Raw genomic sequence first — 21,302 nt, 5'->3', positions numbered from 1 at the left:
ATATATAAACCCATAGCCCCGGCGGACATCAAACCGCCTCACCTGCCCTTCGTACAGCGGCCCCCGGACACGGAACGTTGCCTGACGGAGACTCTCTTTTTCCCGGATTGCACGGGCCACCAGTTCCGCTTTCTTCCTCTCCCTCTCACCGATCTCCAGGCCCAACGGTACCGGCTCCCTGTCCCAGTACGGCGCTGCTGCGAGCTCCGGCGCACGGGTCGGGCCCCGCAAGACCTGTTGGATATTGCCCACTGCTGGTACTCTGGGCGACAGGTCCCGCGGTGACGTGGCCTTGGACGCTGCCTTGCATCGGCAACCCGGCGCAACCTCAGCCGAGGTGTGGGGGATGGGAACAGGGGCTTTCCGCAGTTGGGCCTTCGGCACGGAGCGGGTCATCGGCTCCGGCTCGGGGACTTTCTCGGGAGACGCCTCCGGTTCGGTTTTCGGGGCTTTCCAGGGCAACACCTCCGGTTGACTACGGGCTCTGGCTACAGGTCGGCTCACCTGGGCGGGCATGCTGGGTATCGCTACCGGTTGCGGTGGTAGCGGGCCTAATGGCGGGGTCACGGCTTCCGAGACGGGTGGCGAGGGAGGCAGTGGGGGGAGAGGGCTTGGACCGGGTCCCGCAGCCGCGATGACCGGCCCTTCAAGGGCATCGGGGCGTGGGTCACTCACCCTCCCTACCTCCGCTTCCTCCTCGCGTCTCCGCACGGTCGCTATCACGTCCGCCATGTCGGTCTCCCACTCCTCCATGAGGAGCTGCATTTTGACCTGCAGCCATTGATAGAGCTGTGCGGTCCGGATCTCCACCCACGCCGCGGTTCCAGGCGCGGGGGCTACGGTGTTGCGGGACGGCATCCACATGCTGCTGGCGGCTTCTCCCAGGAACAAGATGTCTGCAGAGCCCTGGCGTCCCTGCTTTTATAGCTGCGTTAACATGCAGCCAGCCGCCATCGCGTCCCCCTTAGCTTCTTTCCGGCCCCTCCTCTATTGGGGCGGGGTTTTGGCCTTCGCGCCTCTGCCACTCGAGAAGACACTCGAGCGGGAACTTTTCGCGCCAAAGATGGCGACTTCTGAAATTTTTCAGCCGGATACCTCCAGCGGTCACAAGGTGCACCTCTACCCAACTGCAGAGCGGTAAGATCCTGTTCGTGATGCCAAGTTGTCGCGGGCGGAGGAGGGGACGCCGCGCTCTCCCACTGCTCGGGTCCGGCTGCCGCTGCTGCTGCGGCCTGCCGCTGCTCGGTGGCTCGAGCGATGGGCCGGATCCCGGAGACTCGAGCGGCGCTCCTCGCCCGTGAGTGAAAGGGGATTGGTTTTTGGGATAGTTTATTGTCCGTGACGCCACCCACGGTTGTGGTGATTGTATGGACACCACCGCTGCTCTGTATGGGGATCCCGGGAGCGGTGACAGGGAGCAGCAAAGTTGTTAGTTCTCCCCTCCGTGAGTAGGGGGTGGTGGTCCCGGGGCCCAGTGATGAGGTGGGTGATGAGGGACGGCGGGGCCAGTGCAGGGCTTGGTGGGGTGCAGGGACGCGGGGGCAGCGCTGTGCCTTGCGGCACTGTGGTACTCACTCAGCCTGAGACAGAGACACAGTTCTCGGTAAAACACACGACTGGAAAGACGGTTCCCACGGACGGCTGCACTTGCTTTTCCCCAGTAGTTGACGGTGACGATCCCTCTTCCTGCACCTAATGTTTCTGTGTTGGTAGCGATGGGTTCCCACCGGTTACCCACTCCTCGGCTTCAATCTGGACCGAAGGAGCCCCTCTCTTTGCCCGCAGGCGCTGGCCCTGAGAAACTGGTGCCTTGGGGGTGGCGGTGTCTCTCTGTTACAGTTGGACTGTTGCCTTCAATCGGGACTTGGTTGTTGGGAGACCCAGAGGTCCCCTTCACTGACGGATTTGGCAAATTCACGGCGACTCCAAGCCTTGCCGGGATCCGCAAGGCCCCTGCCCTGGTGCTGACTGCTCTTCGTATACCGCTCCAAACCGCCGGGCCACCACCCATCCGCGGTCCTTCCAGCAACCTCCAAGCAGTCACCCCTGCGGACTATCACCGCCATCTGCTGACCTTGCTGTCACAGTCCGGGGCACACACCCGGACCAACTTCAGGCTTTACTACTCTCACTTCTCTACCACTTCAGCTTTTCTCCTTAGCTGCTCTACCACTTCACTTCCTTCTTCTTTTACTTCCCTCCCTTGACTGCCTGTGTTCTCCCGCCTCCAGGGCTGTGAACTCCTCGGTGGGCGGAGCCAACCGCCTGGCCCACCCGCTGGTGTGGACATCAGCCCCTGGAGGAAGGCAACAAGGATTTTTGGTTAGCCTAGTTGTTCCTAACTGGGGTGTAGGGTGTGGTGGTGTTGTGACCTGTGACCCCTGGCTTGCCCAGGGCGTCACACACATACCCTTAAAGTCATCTGAAATTGTCCTTCCAATGGACTATTTTACTGCAATATTTGCAACTGACCATTCTAAACCAAACAATTTAGGTATTTGTACTTTTTTTTAATTCAAATTGTTAATAATTATACAGAATTATATTAGGTCAAAACTCTAGAAATAAAGACAGATCTCACATTCAAAATCATACAATGATCTAATCGAGCTAGGCAAAAATATACAAAACTGAGCATGAAGTTCTTAGTCTGATCAGACTTTGTGAAGCGCACTGCCACGTCAAGGTGAAACTCTCAGTGGGTTCCTAGCCTTTAAGGTGCGCCACCGTGCGCCAACCACCGTCTCTTTAACATTGCACCATCAGGGCGGGCGGTCCGGTGCCCCACAGCACCCATGCAGTAAGGCTGAGTCCCTTTGATTTCAGACCTCACTGTCCCACAGACACAAAACACCACCAACAATCACCACCACACTGAACCAACACCAAGTGAATAGATCTAAAAAACTCACCTTCCACATGTTCTCACACAGTGAGCTAATGCCTGCTTTACACGCTTCAATAAATCTTTCAATCCGTCGTCGGGGTCAAGTTGTAAGTGACGCACATCCTGCATCGTTCGTGACGTATTTGCGTGTGACACCTACGTGCAATCAAGATTGAACGAAAATACGGTGATCGCATACACGTCGTTTATTCCTCATACATTGGACGTTTTGTTGTATGAACCTAGTCAATTGAAACGTGTGACATCCCTCATACGATTGTGATGTCTGAGGCTATGTGCGCAGGTGTGAGCTCTGCACCGCAGCTTAAAAAAGGTCTGCTTCAGAGCGCAGCTGAAAAGCTGCGTTCTGAAGCGCCTCACAATGTCTGTCATTCACTAATCTCTGTCAGTCCGTCACTATCTCTGTCCCTCTATCTCTGTCCAGGTCAGTCTATCCCTCTTACCCCCTCTCTCATACTCACCGATCTCCGATCCCCGGCCCGGCTCTGCACGGCATTCACACTGCTCCGGCGGCTTTTACTGTTTTGAAAAAGCCGGCCGCCCATTAAACAATCTCGTATTCCCTGCTTTCCCCGCCCACCGGCGCCTATGATTGGTTGCAGTGAGACATGCCCCCACGCTGAGTGACAGGTGTCACACTGCACCCAATCACAGCAGCTGGTGGGCGTGTCTATACTGTGCAGTGAAATAAATAATTAAATAATTAAAAAAAACGGCGTGCGGTCCCCCCCAATTTTAAAACCAGCCAGATAAAGCCATACGGCTGAAGGCTGGTATTCTCAGGATGGGGTGCTCCACGTTATGGGGAGCCCCCCAGCCTAACAATATCAGCCAACAGCCGCCCAGAATTGCCGCATACATTATATGCGACAGTTCTGGGACTGTACCCGGCTCTTCCCGATTTACCCTGGTGCGTTGGCAAATCGGGGTAATAAGGAGTTATTGGCAGCCCATAGCTGCCAATAAGTCCTAGATTAATCATGTCAGGCGTCTATGAGACACCCTCCATGATTAATCTGTAAATTACAGTAAATAAACACACACACGCCCGAAAAAATCCTTTATTAGAAATAAAAAACACAAACATATACCCTGGTTAACCACTTTAATCAGCCCCAAAAAGCCCTCCATGTCCGGCGTACTCCAGGATGGTCCAGCGTCGCATCCAGCGCTGCTGCATGGAGGTGACCGGAGCTGCAGCAGACACAGCCGCTCCGGTCACCTCCACACAGCAAATGAAGACAGCCGTGCGATCAGCTGAGCTGTCACTGAGGTTACCCGCTGTCACTGGATCCAGCAGTGGATTCAGCGGTGGCCGCGGGTAACCTCAGTGACAGCTCAGCTGATCGCGCTACTCACCTCAGTTGCTGCGTGGAGGTGAGAGGAGCGGCGGTGAGTAGCGCGATCAGCTGAGCTGTCACTGAGGTTACCCGCCGCCACCGCTGCATCCACCGCTGGATCCAGTAACAGCGGGTAACCTCAGTGACAGCTCAGCTGATCGCGCGGCTGTCTTCATTAGCTGTGTGGAGGTGACAGGAGCGGCTGTGTCTGCTGCAGCTCTGGTCACCTCCATGCAGCAGCGCTGGAAGCGACGCTGCATCATCCTGGAGTACGCCGGACAAGGAGGGCTTTTTGGGGCTGATTAAAGTGATGAACCAGGGTATATGTTTGTGTTTTTTATTTCTATTAAAGGATTTTTTCGGGCGTGTGTGTGTTTATTTACTGTAATTTACAGATTAATCATGGAAGGTATCTCGGGGAGACGCCTGACATGATTAATCTAGGACTTATTGGCAGCTATGGGCTGCCAATAACTCCTTATTACCCCGATTTGCCAATGCACCAGGGCAAATCGGGAAGAGCCGGGTACAGTCCCAGAACTGTCGCATCTAATGTATGCGACAATTCTGGGAGGCTGCTGACTGATATTGTTAGGCTGGGGGGCTCCCCATAACGTGGAGCTCCCCATCCTGAGAATACCAGCCTTCAGCCGTATGGCTTTATCTGGCTGGTTTTAAAATTGGGGGGGACCGCACGCCGTTTGTTTTAATTATTTAATTATTTATTTCACTGCACAGTATAGACACGCCCACCGGCTGCTGTGATTGGGTGCAGTGTGACACCTGTCACTCAGCGTGGGGGCGTGTCTCACTGTAACCAATCATAGGCGCCGGTGGGCGGGGAAAGCAGGGAATACGAGATTGTTTAATGGGCGGCCGGCTTTTTCAAAACAGTAAAAGCCGCCGGAGCAGTGTGAATGCCGTGCAGCGCCGGGGATCGGTGAGTATGAGAGAGGGCTGCTCAATTCACTTACTCAGGAGTTTAGCGGTCACCGGTGAGTCCTTCACAGGTGACCGCTAATCAGGACGCGACACAGACAGAGCCACAGCATGACCATGAAGTCGGGTGAAGTTCACCCGAGTTCATTCTGATCGTGCGGCTCTGTCTGTGTCTGCTGTCATCTGCCATTCACCGCTGCTACATGGCTGTCTGTGTCTGCTGTCAGCGGCCATGTAGCAGAGCTGAATGGCAGATGACATAGTAAAAACGCATCCCTACACATTACACACGCTTGTCAAGTCAATAAATAAATAAAAAAAAAAAAAAAAAAAGGGTGCCCAATGCATACGTCACAGAACACATGATCTAAAGGATCGCACACAAAATTGATCAATTTAACATAGACTACTAACGCACGTGTGACAGCAAATGAACGACCTACGTGCAATCTCATTTAATCGCATATGCGACCTGGGCGTGTCACATCGCATACGAGATCGCACACCTAATTGTAAGGTGTAAAGCTGGCTTAAGAGTAAAGAATATGCGGAACCCCTTCTGCTAATTTAAAAAATCCTGGGTCAAATTTTAAGGTCAATATTTCTTTTACGTGTCTTTTGGTTGGATATATATGGTATTTTCTTAAGTACTACCATCAATATGACTTTTGCAGCAGGGTATAAGCAATTCTAAGTTTACAAAGTGGATGAGAGGAAGGCAGGGCACTACTCAGCAACAACCATAGACTTTTTGTGAATCCAAGCATGCAGGCTGAATCACAGCTGATCCGGGGTGCACATATGCATAAAGTTCAGATTATATCCAATGTGGAAAGAGGAAAAAACGGCACTCACCAAATCGTTGCTGTGCAGGTTGCAGCTTTATTTCAAGCGCAGAGGTTACATGTGCGGTGGGGGCTGGTGGGGAGGGAGAGGACGCCGGACACGTCAGACGACGGCCGTTTCGCACTTACACAGTGCTTCAGCTGGTCTCACCAGCTGAAGCACTGTGTAAGTGCGAAACGGCCGTCGTCTGACGTGTCCGGCGTCCTCTCCCTCCCCACCAGCCCCCACCGCACATGTAACCTCTGCGCTTGAAATAAAGCTGCAACCTGCACAGCAACGATTTGGTGAGTGCCGTTTTTTCCTCTTTCCACATTGGATAAATTCTAAGTTTACCACTTTCATTGATTAGTTAAATGGTGTCTAGATCACCTGAATTTAGGTAATATTAAAATTCTTATTTGCTTTTCATGTTTAGTTCTCCATCTTCAAGTCCAACATCTCAGAGAAGGTGTGATCACGATGCTGGGACGGTAAAGCTATCTCCTTCACTGGCAAGCTCTTATCCAGCACAAGAAGGCTTATCTGTGGACTCTGAACATGGAGCATCCCCTGGACAATCCAGCCCAGATTTGTGTCTTGGTATTAATGATCCTTACCTGATGCCACCACAATTCTCGTCTCGACCATCACGTGTTCCACCAAGTGTTCCCAGGTAATACACAAAAGTGAGAAAAACACCAAGGTGCATCACTCTGCATTAGTACAATTGAGATACAGAATAAAAAGAAATGTAACTATCACATCATTGTTTCTTGCAAACAAACAAACTACAATATGATCATTGCAGATTCAAATTTAGAGAACAAAAAGATTCTCCGGTCATATGACATTGATGAGATATTGATGACCTTTGTGGTCTGGCATCCATTTTCACCACCAATCAGCCTTTATTAGCACTGGCTGCAGCCATAAAAAAAAACAGTGAATGTGCTGCACTGCACAGCTCCGATTAATGTTTTGTGGCCACTCGAAAGGCTGTAGTGCTGTAGATCAGATCCTCTTCAAGAATACCTGGAAAACTGCACAGATACCACCATTGGGGGCTCTGTCCCGCTTTGCAGGAGCGTAACAATCGTGGTCATCAGCCCTAGTCCCTGTTTGATCTGGATGTTCGTCCGAGGGCACGCATCCAGCTGAAACACTTCACAGCACAGAGACCCATCGGGACCCTGCGCTGTGATGAGCCGGCCGCCAATTAAGGCTCAGAATATTGACTGGTCCCCACGCCCATAATCCAGGGCATGGGGAGCAGAGAATATGCTGGCACTGGGCAGCTGACCGTTTTGTAAGTGGTTGCGCTGCACATGACAGTGACAATTATATCAAAAAGACTTACCTGCACATCCAACAGGTGTGAACAGGTGCCAGCTGAAAACACATTATAGCTACAAAAATACATACAGCTGCACTCCAAAATACTAATATTGAATAAGGGAACTCTGGTATTGCATTATTATATATATATATATACAACAAGGATAAGGCCATATATACCAGGATGGGCCATAAAGGGGCCCTATATACAAGGATAAGGCCATGATGGGGCCATATGCAGTGTACGAAAAGCTGGGGACATATATTCCAGGATATAGCCATGATGAAGTCATACACCAGGATGGGGGACATCAGTATAGGAGGAGGGTCAGTACTGCACAATGAAGGGGGGAGGCAACTCTTATGTCTTTATAGGATTTAGAATGCTATAACTGCCCACACATCTGATCTGACCAACATGTGGGGGGAGGGTCCAGGCTCAAACCTTGCACCGTGGCCCATCAGACTCTAGTTTCTCCACTGCCCACATACATAGTTATATTACAGATAGCTCTTTCTAAAAATCTTCTGATGCAATTTACTTACATGGATGATTGTAAGCCCATGATACCACGATTTAGGAATTCTATTTCTAGGAACACCCATTGAATTACTCACCCTCTTTCTAGAACAGCAGTTTTTATCATCATTGCATCCTGATTAGAAAACCTTACCACTATGTTAAAATAATCATTATTCTCAATAATATAAATGAGGCAATATACAGATACTAGTAATTGAGTAACTCCTGCACTCCTACACAAAGGAGCGTAGGGAATATAAATTGGAGATTGGTGCAGAGGACTCAGTAGAAATGACTTGTGATAAGATAATCCACAGTTATTAGGAAGTCTGTTCTGAAATGTCACATTCCTTTCTCTCGTTATAGTGGTTTATCCCAATAATTCTTCTCAAACCAAGTACTTATTGCTCTAGTTCCTGTTGGAGTATTATGTGTCTCTCTCACACAAGAACATGTTCTTCTCGGGCCTTTCTGTCATTCCTCTGTGCTTTCAAAATAGAGTTATTTCACCCCCTTCACACCCCCTTACATTTCTCCCGCTGAGACCCTTTTCTGGAATGCTATAACTAGGCCGTGCGACCATATATCATTAAGTCGGAAATCATTTCCATGTAAAGTGCATGTACAGAGTCTTACTGGCTATTTAGTTATTATGACTTGAATTCTTGTGTTCTAGAGTGCAAAATATTTTATTTAAATGCTATGTTTTAACTTATTTTAAACCATTTTCAGTACTAGTAGATCAGATAGACAAAGTGGATAGCAGTATGAGTGGTTTCTCCTTACCTCAGAACCCTTAGTATCCCCTGTATTAGATCAGATAGAAAGGGTAGACAGGAGGGTGGGCAATCTCTCCTTACCTAAGCACCCTTGGTATCCCTTGTATTAGAACAGATAGAAAGGGTAGACAGGAGGGTGGGCAATCTCTCCTTACCTAAGCACCCTTGGTATCCCTTGTATTAGAACAGATAGAAAGGGTAGACAGGAGGGTGGGCAATCTCTCCTTACCTCAGCACCCTTGGTATCCCCTGTATGAGATCAGATAGAAAGGGTTGACAGGAGTGTGAGCAGCTTGTTCTTACCTCAATACCCCTGGTATTTCCAGCATTAGATCAGACTGACAAAGAGGACAGGAGTGTGGGCAACCTCTTCTTACCTCAGCAGCCCTGTTATCTCCAGTATTACATCTGCAGACTGGATGGATTGTAGTGTGAATAATCTCATCTTATCTCAACACCCCTTGTATATCCAGTATTAGATCGGATAGACTGAGTGGACAGAACTGTGAGCAGCCTATTCTTACTTCAACATCCTTAGTATTTATTTATTTTTTTACTCACTAATATAGTGCTATTAATTACACAGCATTTTACAGACATCAGCACTGTCCCCATTCAGGCTCACAATCTAAATTCCCTATCAGTATGTCTTTGGAGTTTGGGAGGAATCCGGAGTACAAGGAGGAAAATCCCTCAAACACAGGGAGAACATACAAACTCCTTACACTTGTTGTCCATAAGGGGATTTGAAGCCAGAAACCCAGTGCTGCAGAACAACAGTGCTCTTCAATGTTTGCTCAAACAAACAGGATGGGCAGTAGTGTGTGACATCTCATTTATGTCTGCATCCCTGGTAAATTCAGTAGTAGATCAGCAAGATAGGGAGGACAGCAATGTGAGTGGACTCTTCTTACCCTGATATCTCAAGTTTTGGATCAGAGCAATAGGATGAACAGCAGTGTTAGCAGCCTTTTCTTGTTTCAGCCCTCCTGGTATTTTCAATATTAGATTTGTAAACTCGATGGACAGCTGTACAATTTATCTTTGTTATCTCAGCGCCCCAGAGATCTTCAGAATTAGGTGAGAAAGACAGGTCGGAGAGTAGTTTGAGCAACCTCTTCTAACTTCTATAACCCTGGTATCTCAAGTAGTGTATCAGATAGACAAGGTGGGCAGCTGTGTGAATGGCCTCTTCTGAGCTTGTCACTCTTGGTATCTCTACTATTAGATCAGATGGACATGGCTGGCAGCAATGTAACCACTCTTTTCTTAGATCATTAATTCTTTATATCGCTAGTATTAGAACAGAAAGACACGGAGGACAGCAGTGTGAGCAGCCTCTTCTTAACTCACCACCACTAGTATCTCCAGTATTAGAACAGACAGGTCTGTCTGTACTAGTGGATAACAGAGTAAGCAGCATTTTTTTTACCTCAGCACCCATGGTATTTCCAGGTTTAATATCAGATAGCTAGGGTGGAGAGCAGCAGTATGAGCAGTCTCTTCTTACCTCGGGACTCCTTATATCTCCAGTATTAAGTAATGAAGGGAGGGGGTTGAGCTTTTTGCTGCACATGCTCACTGATACTTCTCCTATTAACACTCTTCGACATGTTTGTGCCAGTGTAACAAGGTAGCAGACATTTTAATAGTATGATGATAAAAGGAGTGTGGTTTGCTATATAAAGGTGTTTAGGAATTTATTAATAAATGCTTTTCCTTTGGGGGTTTTTTCCTAGTTACAGAGAGTTACTTTATCTTCCTTGACTCTTCTTTTGCTCTGTTTGGCTGGCAGAACTCCAGTCTGTAAGACTCAGCACTCCACCCTATAACCAGGCTGTTTCCATCCTCTTTATAGCTGGTAGGTTTTTAACCCAGACAGAGTCACTTAATTTAGGGTCCCGGTATATTGAGATATACCTTGCCATTGGTTGCCAGGCTCACATGCATTGGCCAATACATAAGCAAGCTAAGTACCTTTTTTTTTTTTTAAAATATTCCTATAGTAGTAATTCAATACCAGAGTTCCCTCATTCACTGTTAGCATTCTGGAGTGCAGCTGTATGTATTTTGTAATTGATTCCTCTGTATACGGTGCTCCCCCCGAAACCAAGAGCATAGTAACCAATGATCTCATCCTTAAATAGAATGATGGTGGGTATTATGACTGTACCCACATACTCACATGGTTTACGTAAAAATTAGGACAAACGCAACACATGCACCCAACGGGTCTCTGTTCAGACAAGCACAGTCCCTAATCTGACCCTTATTTGTCACTCCCTAACCGAGGAGGTTGGCACTCTAAGATTATGCAATAGCACCCTCACTCAATGTCAACTGACCCTGAGTGTCCTTAACTGCACCCTAACTCTAGACAATGTGCAACACAAATACAGGGATAACAGAAAAGTTAAATATACATAAATTAGAGGACGAGGCACAAACCTAGGAACATGAACACACAGTAACATAAGAAAGATGAAAGAAAATAAGAACATCCGCACAACAATATGGAATACGTAGAAAACCTCCCTGACCCCAAAACATAATAGAAGGAAAGGGTAAACAACCATAGGAAAAGACAAGTAAATATAAATAACCTCTCCCAAGATGTGATACGGACAGAACCAAATAGGGAAGTGAGAGACATAGGAGCATATTCAAGAAAGGAAAGAAAAGGCAAAAGAACCATCAGCAGTTGTACAGAGACAAACAGGCTGTGACTCAGCTGGGTGGGAAAATAACCACACAGCCAGAAGTCACCAGATCGAGTCCTGAAACCATGGCATGACGTGTCAGAAAACCCTAAAGTCCAGTGCAGCTTGTGTAGTTCTATTACTGAACTGTTTGGTGGGAACACAGGAAGAGCAACCAGATGGTTTCCAGGGAGATGAGACAGGGGGGAGGAGAGAAGCGGAGGGTATTAGAGTATGTGTAGGAAGTGATTAGTTAGTCAAGCGGCAGGAGCTGAAGGAACAGGACAAGGTCCAGAGCTGGGAAATGTCCAGATAGGGAGGAATCCTCGCGTGTACTGAGATCTCACCCAGCGGACGGGTAGTGGGGCATCCTGAGACCGGTGGGATGTCAGGGTAAGAGACCTCTGGCGCAAACCTGAACTGGTCGGGAGCAGCCACGCGTCCGGGGGCAAGAGTGAGGTATGGCAGCTGCACCGAAAGGTTACCGGTGGAGCAAGGTCATATAAGACTCAGCTGCTGGAGGACAGTGTCCAGGGAGAGTGCAAGTAACAGAGTAGTTTTCCCCGAGGTAGAATGGACACTGCACGGGAGGTCCTAAGAGCCTGAAGTGTGAGAAGGAAAGTTATCTACAATAAAGAAGGTTCCTGTTTTATCAAAGTCTGCATGTGCTTTATGTCGCCATCCCTGTCTAAGATGAGGGCCCAGCAAAATGAGATGAAGGTAATAGAGACTGTGATGACTAATGACTCAGGCCCCAATGGGAGCCCAGCAAGGACATTAATATGATCTGAAGCAGAAGAATGAACCGCTGGCCATCACCTGACTCACCTCTTTACATGCACTGGTAGTAGCAGACCAAAGAGCACCTGTGCAGGCCTGTGCTTCAACTGCGCAGGTGCAAGATTTACAGCCCTGTGTAGATGGCGTAAGATGAATCATAAACATCAATCAAACCAGGAGGACATGATTGCAGGAACAGTTACGGTGGCAGACAAAGACCAGCAACATTCATCAGACTGCACTACGCAAAATAGTACTTGTCACAGCAGAATTATAAAAGGTATTTTTTCCTTTCACCCATGACAGCACCCCAGACAGGATCCACTCTTCAAGGACACTCACCCCCTGTAGAATAAGAGGAGGATCCTTTCCAATGACATCAGTGATTTCCTGTCCTTGGAGAGGGAACCTACACCCTGAGGTCTGTCCAGGAAGAAGATCATCATGGAACTTACCTAAGCCTTTGTCCAGTTGCCTTCTAGGGGCCGACAATGTGTGCCCGCAGCTGGTCATTTGGAGAGCTTGGGTGCCGCAGCACTTCTTCAAAGGAATGCAGCTGGAGAGCAGTGGGAAGGTAGTGTAAGTACTTTGGTGAAGCTGGCACACCACCTGGACAATTCCAGGGACTGTGCAGGTGCACTATGGTTCTAATGACAAGTGGTGCTCCCGATGACATGAGGAGCACATCAGAAGTCGGAAGGGCTTCTAGGTTATATCAGACAAAGACGGTCATTTTGAAAAAAAACGAGCTGCCTCAATCTGATGGCAGTGTGTTGCTTGTCAGCGGCGTTTAGCACAGAGTGTGGTCAACTTAGCTGAAAGGTCTTAGTGCCTGGTCTTCAGGATGGACAAGCCGACAGTCTTGTGATAAATGAACAGAGGTGATAAATGAAGAAAAACCCACAATGGTCACAGAAATAACTTGAATCTGACAATAGTAAAAATAAATAAAAAAAAATTTATGAAAATGAAGAAATGAAAGTCAGACATTGCTTTTCAACCATGCCTCCACAGAATGTTTAAAAAAATAAAACTCATGAAACAGGCCTGGACAGAAATGATGGTACCCCTGAAAATAATGTGACAAATGGGACATGATAAATCATGTTGTGTCCACTAATTAGCATCACAGGTGTCTACAATCTTGTAATCTGTCAGTGGGCCTGTAAATAGGGCTTCAGACACACTGTGCTGTTTGGTGACATGGTGTGCACCACAGTCAACATGGACCAGGGGAAGCAAAGGAAAGAGTTGTCTCAGGAGATTAGAAGTAAAATTATAGACAAGCATGTTAAAGGTAAAAGCTATAAGACCATCTCCAAGCAGCTTGATGTTTCTGTGACTACAGTTGCACATATTATTCAGAAATTTAGGATCTATGGGGCTATAACCAATCACCCTGGATGTGGCTGCAGGAGGAAAATTGATGACAAATCAAAGAGACAGCTAATACAAATGGTAACAAAAGAGCCCAGAAAAACTTCTAAAGAGATTAAAAGTGAATTTCAAGCTCAAGGAACATCAGATTGCACGATCCATCGTTATTTGAGCCAAAGTGGAGTTCATGGGAGATGACCAAGGAGTACACCATTGTTACAAAAATAAAATCATTAAAAGCCAGACTGGAATTTGCCAAACTACATGTTGACGAGCCACAAAGGTTCTGGGAGAATGTCCTATGGACAGATGAGACAAAAATGGAACTTTTTAGAAAGACACATCAGCTCTATATTCACAGATGGAAAAATGAAGGATAGCAAGAAAAGAACACTGTCCCTACTGTGAAACATGGAGGAGGCTCAGTAATGTTCTGGGGCTGCTTTGCTGCATCTGGCACACGGTGTCTTGAATACAATGAAGGGTACAATGAAATTTCAAGACTATCAAGGGATTCTAGAGATAAATGTGCTGCCCAGTGTCAGAAAGCTTAGTCTCAGTTGCAGGTCATGGGTCTTGCAACAGGATAATGACCCAAAACACACAGCTAAAAACAGACAAGAATAGCTAAGAGGAAGACATTGGACTATTCTGAAGTGGCCTTCTATGAGCCCTGACCAAAATCCTATTGAGCATCTTTGGGAAGAAATGAAACCTGCCGTCTGGAAAAGGAAAGCTTCAAACACGAGACACCTGGAGCAGTTTGCTCTTGAGGAGCGGCCAAAATACCTGTCGAGAGGCGCAGAAGTCTCATTGACAATTACAGGAATTGTTTGATTGCAGTGATTGCCTCAAAAGGTTGTGCAACCAAATATTAAGTTAAGGAGGGAATCATCATTTCTGTCCAGGCATATTTCATGAGTTTTATTTTTTTTAAATTCTGTGAAAGCAGAAAAGTAGCAATGTCTGACTTTCATTTGTTCATTTTCATTGATTTTTTATTTATTATTACTTTTGTCAGATTCGAGTTATTTATGTGACCATTGTGGGTTTTTCTTTCATTAAGCAAGGGGTACCAACAATTTTGACCACATGTGTAAATACCCCTTTGAGGAAGACATTTCAACCATCTGTGACACGACCCCCAAAACTGACATAGCTATATCAAAGGCCTCCAAAAGATTGTTACTGCCCCTTGCTGATATGGGGGCATTGAAAGACCCCCCTATATAGAAAAGCAGATGGTTTCCTGAGAAGAACCTGGCAATATTTAGCAGGTTCTTGCAAGACAGCCAGGTCTTTGATGATATATCAGGACTCTAGAGACTCAATTAAGTAACAAAGATTCAAGAGAAAGTATTTTATATTTTTTCCCTATGATACAGAGGGCAGCAACATACCGTATTTAGCAGATGCCTCACTGGACACTGTAAGCAGCTAGATATTCACCATTTTCGACTGCAGCACAATGCACCCAGTGGTTGAAGTACCGTTCAGGGGATATTCAGTCCAACTCAAGACTATGTTTCATACTCTGCCAAGGAGAATCCTTGTTTGGACATCTGTTGGATGACATCCTAGGAAAAGCAGGGGATAGAAAAAAGGGGTTCCCCAAATTAGTTTTAGCCTCATATAAAATCCTTTCGAAGGAGAAGATCTAATCTTTAAAGACCACCAACGGACTAGGATAAATGGAGAGACAAGAGTAAGAAAAGTAGAGTATTCATTTTTGGAGGTCCCTGCTCCAAAACAAAAAATCTACACAGTGAAGACATGTCCCAGGTTGGAAGGAGGCTGAGATTCTTTCTTCCTGCCTGGACTCAGATATCATCACACAAGGGGATTCTCATAGAATCACATATAAAGTTAGAATTCCTTTCTTTTCCTCCTCAGAACTTCATGGAGGGATTTGCATTCTCTAGGGGAAAGTCCTGTAAAAGAGTTAATAAGGAAATCAGTTCTGATAGATGTCCGGCAACAAGAAGAGGGATAGACTACTTAATGAGCAATCATAAATCAAAACTAAACAGGTTCTTAAATGTCAAAAGTTCCAAAATGGAATCAATAAGGTGTCAGTTTTAGATTGAAAAGATGCCTAACACCATGTCCCCATCTGAGCAGATCATCAAAAATATTTGAGAGTACCTCTCAGCATTAAGGGAAAAATTCAGCACTTTCAGGTTCAGGTCCTGCCATTCGGAATATCTATAGCTTCTCTAATATTTACGTAGACCGTGTTTGAGATGACTTCTCACTCTCCAGAAAAAGTTGGGTTATCTTGATGATTTCTTGATATTTGGCAGATCTAGCCTGCACTGCAGTCTCCAGATCAGGGAAATCGTGGTCATCCTGACATGCTTAGGATTGATGATAAATTTTGAGAACTTAAATCTCAAATCCAAAAGGGCACAGATCTTCCTAGGCATAGATCTGTTTGCAGACAAACAAAACAGTCAAGTAAAAAAGTTCTGTTAGCTGGATCCTAAGAGACCGTCTTTCTCATGGGCAAGCATTATGTTGATCTCCGATCCATGCTTTCTACCAGACATTACAGATCTACTATCACAGGCACAATTTTCCATTATCAGGTGCCCAGCCTTCATTTCACAGCATGGAGTTTCAAATATACTCCCCTTCCCCCACACACACTGCCCCTCTCCATAATATACCCCACACACACTGTTCCCCTCCATAATATACCCCACACACTGCCCTTTTCTATAATATACCCCAGCACAAACACATATACCCCTCCCCAAACATAAACTACCCCTCTCCATTATATACCCCCACACACAGTGCCCCTCTCCATAATATACCCCACACACACATGCACAAACATTGCCCCTCTCCAAAGATACCTCCCACACTCTTCCTCTCCTTAATATACCTTTCCTATACACAAACATTGCCCCTCACGATTCGGTGCCCCCTTTCACAATTTTTCCACATCATAAGGTGCCCTCGAAGTATCACCCTGACCCATTCCCATAATGTGCCTTTGCAGTATCACTGCCCCATTCTCATACCCCCTCCTCTCCCCCCCTCTCTCCAGTAAATATAATAGCATGTAATCTTGGGCTCCTTGACTCTTCAATGGAGCACTTACCATTCCCCAGCATGTCCTGGTGTCCTTGCCACCTCTGCGCAGCACTCAGCACTCCACTGACAGCACCAGTGTAATAAGGTCAGCAGCATGATGACCTTATCATGCGTTCCATATTGGGGTGGGTGACTGCTCCTTTCTGCAGCTTTTCAGGTGCTCATGTATTCCAATGTATTCACATCTCAAAGATGCAAATACATTTGGATAGAAGAAAATGGCAACTGGAGTATCCTGGCTCTCTGCGGGCCGCAAAGGAACCTTCAATGGGCTGTATGTTTTGCAAGCCTGGCCTAGACCTAAAGCTTGCTTATATTAACCTAGAAATTCAATGATTAATTGCAAGATCACCACTGTATGGAACACTTAGTGCCAACACTTTGGTGTACTCATAGACCATCTTTTCTACAATTCATTCTGGAAAAATTCTGAATGGAACTGATTGGCACACCATCCTTCTTTTTTATCCCCCAACTATTTAGGAAATTACAACATGTTCTTTTGTATGTTTTCATGGATATTGTCTGCCTACTGTTTTGCAATGTTACGACCATATTAGGCAAAACTCCTTACCCTTGTGTCATGGCTCTACATCGGTAACCTGTGGTTGTGTGTTCGGTTTACCTTTATGTTGGACCATAACCTGTTTTTTTTTTGTCCAACTTCTGATAGTTCTTGTTTTTCCTTTGCTTGCCTGTTTCACTTCTATTTGGGTTTTTTGCTTCCTCACTTTGTTTGCCGTATCACATCTTCTGTGGCTCCGTTTAGTCTTACCATGCACACGCATTTATTTTTTGCTGGCTATTTTTCAAGATAGCTGGATGTTTGGAGTCCCAGGTCTTCAGTTAAGGATATTCTTGCTGAATTATCCCTATTGCTTTTCCCTGCAGTTTGTTTGTGAGTTTCCCTTCCCAGCATTCTTCTATTCTGTTACACTTAGGATTTAGGGGGGTTTCCACGTATTCCGTAAGTCTTTTGGGTTTCTGCCATTTTCTGCCATCTTCCCTATATGACTGTGTGAACACGTTTTTAGCCCTGTATCTCACCTTCTACTTGTGTGAACTTCCTTTACTGTTAATGTTGTTTTGTGTTACACTTTATTTATAGTTCAGGGTGCAATTAAGGTCACTCAGGGTCAGCCGACGTTGACTGAGGGCACCATTGTGTAATCTTAGGGTGCCAACCTCCGCAGTCAAGCAGGGAAAAATCGTGGTCAGATTTAGGGCTTCTTCTAAACTGAATAGGGACTTGTGGATTGTAGGATTTACTACTCTCCTGGTTTGTCCTTTCCCGTGTGAGTGATAGAGCTCAGTCATAACAACTTGCCTGATTTGGTCAATCTTGTTTTTAAAATGTGCAGTAAAGTCTTCTGCAGCGATGAGGGAAGTCGGAGGGGGCAGTAATGGGCAGAGGAGGGCGTAAAAGAATTGAATAACTCTTTGGGGTTGTGTGATAAAGAATATATGAAGGTTGTGAAGTAGTCTCGTTTAACAGAGGTGAGGGTGAAAGTCTATGTGTGGGTTGCTTTTTTGAATATGATGAAGTCTTCCTGTGAGTGCATTTTCTTCCAGTGCCGCTCAGCAACCTTGGACAGTTGTTGAAGCTTATTAGGGAGGTTGGTGTGCCAGGGTTGTCATATAGATTCGTCGCACTCTGCCATGCACTAGAGGGGTGAATGGATCAGTAACTGATTCAAGTGTGGCACTGTCTGTGTCATGGAGTGAAGATATGGAGGACAGCAGAAGAATAAAGTCAGAAAGTGTATGACTGTCTAGGTGTGCAAGGTTACTGCGGTGGTGTGCTATTTGCTGGACCTGGGGGGCAAGTGAAGAGGACAAGGTTGAGGAAGTAAGTAGATGATGGCCCTTAGGACTCCTACCAATAATCAGCCCAAGGTGAGTGCATGGGACAGAACTGTATCACTAGTCATAGCTGAACAAGTTGTTGCGCCTGAATAAATAATGCTCTGCCGATTAGCAGGGTAGAACATTCAGCAATCGGATAAAGGAATATTGCAAGGACTACTACCTGCGATGCCCGCATTAACAATAAAGGGGGAGTGTGATGGTCCCCTTTTACTGGAAGTCCTGATGATCTGTAACTGATAACTGATGGATATATTGTATTCCTGAAACACCATTTTAAATTTGTGGTAGATTTTCTGTGCTGGTAATATTAGAGCTTTATTCTGTAATTTTGAGTTATAAGTGCATCTCAATAAATTAAAATATCATCAAAAAGTTAATTAATTTCAGTAATTCAATATAAAAAGGGAAACATTATTACATAGAGTCATTACGCACAGAGGGATCTATTTCAAGTATTTATTTCTGTTAATGTTGATAATTATGGCTTACAGCCAATGAAAACCCAACAGTCATTATCTCAGAAAATTAGAATATTATATAAGACCAACTGAAAAAATGATTTTAACCTCAGAAATGTTGGCGCCTACTGAAAAATCTGTACAGTAAATGCACTCAATACTTGGTCGGGGCTCCATCTGCATTAATCACTGCATCAATGAGGCGTGGCATGGAGGCGATCAACCTATGGCACTGCTATCTGTTATGGCACTTCAGCTCGTCTGCATTATTGGGTCTGGTGTCTCTCATCATCCTCTTGACAATACCCCATAGATTCTCTATGGGTTTAGGTCAGGCGAGTTTGCTAGCCAATCAAGCACAGTGATACTGTGGTTATTAAACCAGGTATTGGTACTTTTGGCAGTGTGAACAGGTGCCAAGTCCTGCTGGAAAATGAAATTTCCATCTCTAAAAAGCTTGTCTGCAGAGGGAAGCATGAAGTGCTCTAACATTTCCTGGTAGACAGCTGCGCTGACTTTGGTCTTGATAAAACACAGTGGAGCTACACCAGCAGATGACATGGCTCCCCAAACCATCACTGATTGCGGAAACTTCACACTAGACCTCAAGCAGCTTGGATTGTGGCCTCTCCACTCTTCCTCCAGACTCTGGGACCGCGATTTCCAAATGAAATGCAAAATTTTATTTAATCTGAAAACAACACCTTGGACCACTGAGCAACAGTCCAGTTCTTTTTCTCCTTGGCCCAGGTAAGACACTTCTGACGCTATTTATTGGTCATGAGTGGCTTGACACAAATAATGCAACAGTTGTAGCCCATGTCCTGGATATGTCTGTATGGGGTGGCTCTTGAAGCACTGACTCCAGCAGCAGTCCACTCTTTGTTAATCACCCCCAAATTTATGTATGGCCTTTTCTTAACAATCCTATCAAGGCTGCGGTTATCCCGGTTGCTTGTGAACTTTTTCTACCACACTTTTTCCTTCCACTCAACTTTCCATTAATATGCTTGGATACAGCACTCTGTGAACAGCCAGCTTCTTTAGCAATGACCTTTTGTGGCTTACCCTCTTTCTGGAGTGTGCCAATGACTGCCTTTTGGACATCTGTCAAGTCAGCAGTCTTCACCATGATTGTGTAGCCTACTGAACCAGACTAAGGGACCATTTTAAACACTTAAACACTTAGGAAGCCTTTGCAGGTGTTTTGTGGTAATTATTCTAATTTTCTGAGATAATGTATTTTGGGTTTTCATTGGCTGTAAGCCATAATATTCAGCATTAACAGAAATAAACACTTAAAATAGATCACTCTCTGTGTAATGACTCTATATAATATACAGTATGTGTTTCCCTTTTTGTATTGAATTACTGAAATAAATTACCGTAACTTTTTGATGATATTCTAATTTATTGAGATGCACTTGTACTTTTTCTTAATGGGGAATTTATTTTTTTTTTATTGTCTATGAACCTGAAGAATATATAACAGTAAAAATCCAAAAAGCTGTGGGGCATTAAATGGACCTGATTTCATCTTCATTTGTGTAAATGAATGCCCGGTAATAAAGCAGAGGTGTAACATGCACAGTGCCACTCTGAATTAGAGCTGAAACATTGAGATTATCCTTCTGGAGCTATGTACAAGGTCTGCGTGAGCCCCATGGAACAGGACAATGTGCCTTTGTATGAGCCCAACAGAAGCTTGGCAATAGGTTAACTAAGCAGAGCATTTTCAATTCCCCACCTCCAACAACTGCAAAGAATTCCTCCGTTATTAGCTTTCTCCCCTTCCTTTTTCTCGATTACTAAAAAAACACAGAGGGGGAAAAAATCTTCCTGAAGGTCAGAAAAGTCAGGCCTCCTGTTGGACTCACACAATAACCCTTTGAGCATGAAAAGTCAATTATCATTGCTTTTCTGTTTATGTTTGGCATAGCATTTTTGGCATGCCACTTCTTTAATCTGCCGAGTTCCTTACAGTAGAACACAAATATCCTTCGATAGAATAAGTCTGCTTTAGTCATTTGAAAAAAAATGACCTTTCCAAGAGCTGAGACATTATTTCAAGTCAAGAGTTACAATAGATTTATTGAAGATTAGACAGTGAGTGGTCATAATGGACAATGCTGGATTATGACCGGCAGCTCAGCTAGCGATATCTATGTGCTTGGTATCAATTTATTAACAATCCGGTAATCGCTAGTTTTAGGCTGTCTTCGTTGCCTATTTATATCACCTGTAAAATAATTGTAATCATATTATTATTTTATAGTTTGCAAAAACATTTCTTTATAAGCACAAGGGAAAGGGCTTTTAAAATTGAGAAAATTAAAGGAGGAGGAAAGGCTGGTAGTTTAGCGGTTAG

At 45.5% G+C, this 21,302-nt stretch overlaps 1 protein-coding gene across 1 annotated transcript in view; it reads left to right on the top strand.

Moving 5' to 3' along the window:
* The window catches only part of DNM3 (dynamin 3), a 576,617-nt gene that overhangs the window by 486,613 nt on the left and 68,702 nt on the right, over positions 1–21,302 (top strand). Inside the window, exon 17 of the mRNA XM_075320993.1 lies at positions 6,449–6,685. Coding sequence (XP_075177108.1) covers positions 6,449–6,685 — 237 coding nt within the window. The remainder of the gene's footprint in view (positions 1–6,448; positions 6,686–21,302) is intronic.

The sequence above is a fragment of the Anomaloglossus baeobatrachus genome, chromosome 8 (assembly GCF_048569485.1).
Source record: "Anomaloglossus baeobatrachus isolate aAnoBae1 chromosome 8, aAnoBae1.hap1, whole genome shotgun sequence".
Taxonomy (NCBI): Eukaryota; Metazoa; Chordata; class Amphibia; order Anura; family Aromobatidae; genus Anomaloglossus; species Anomaloglossus baeobatrachus.
Note: the sequence above shows the minus strand (reverse complement) of the source record. Positions and strands in the feature narration are given on the sequence as shown.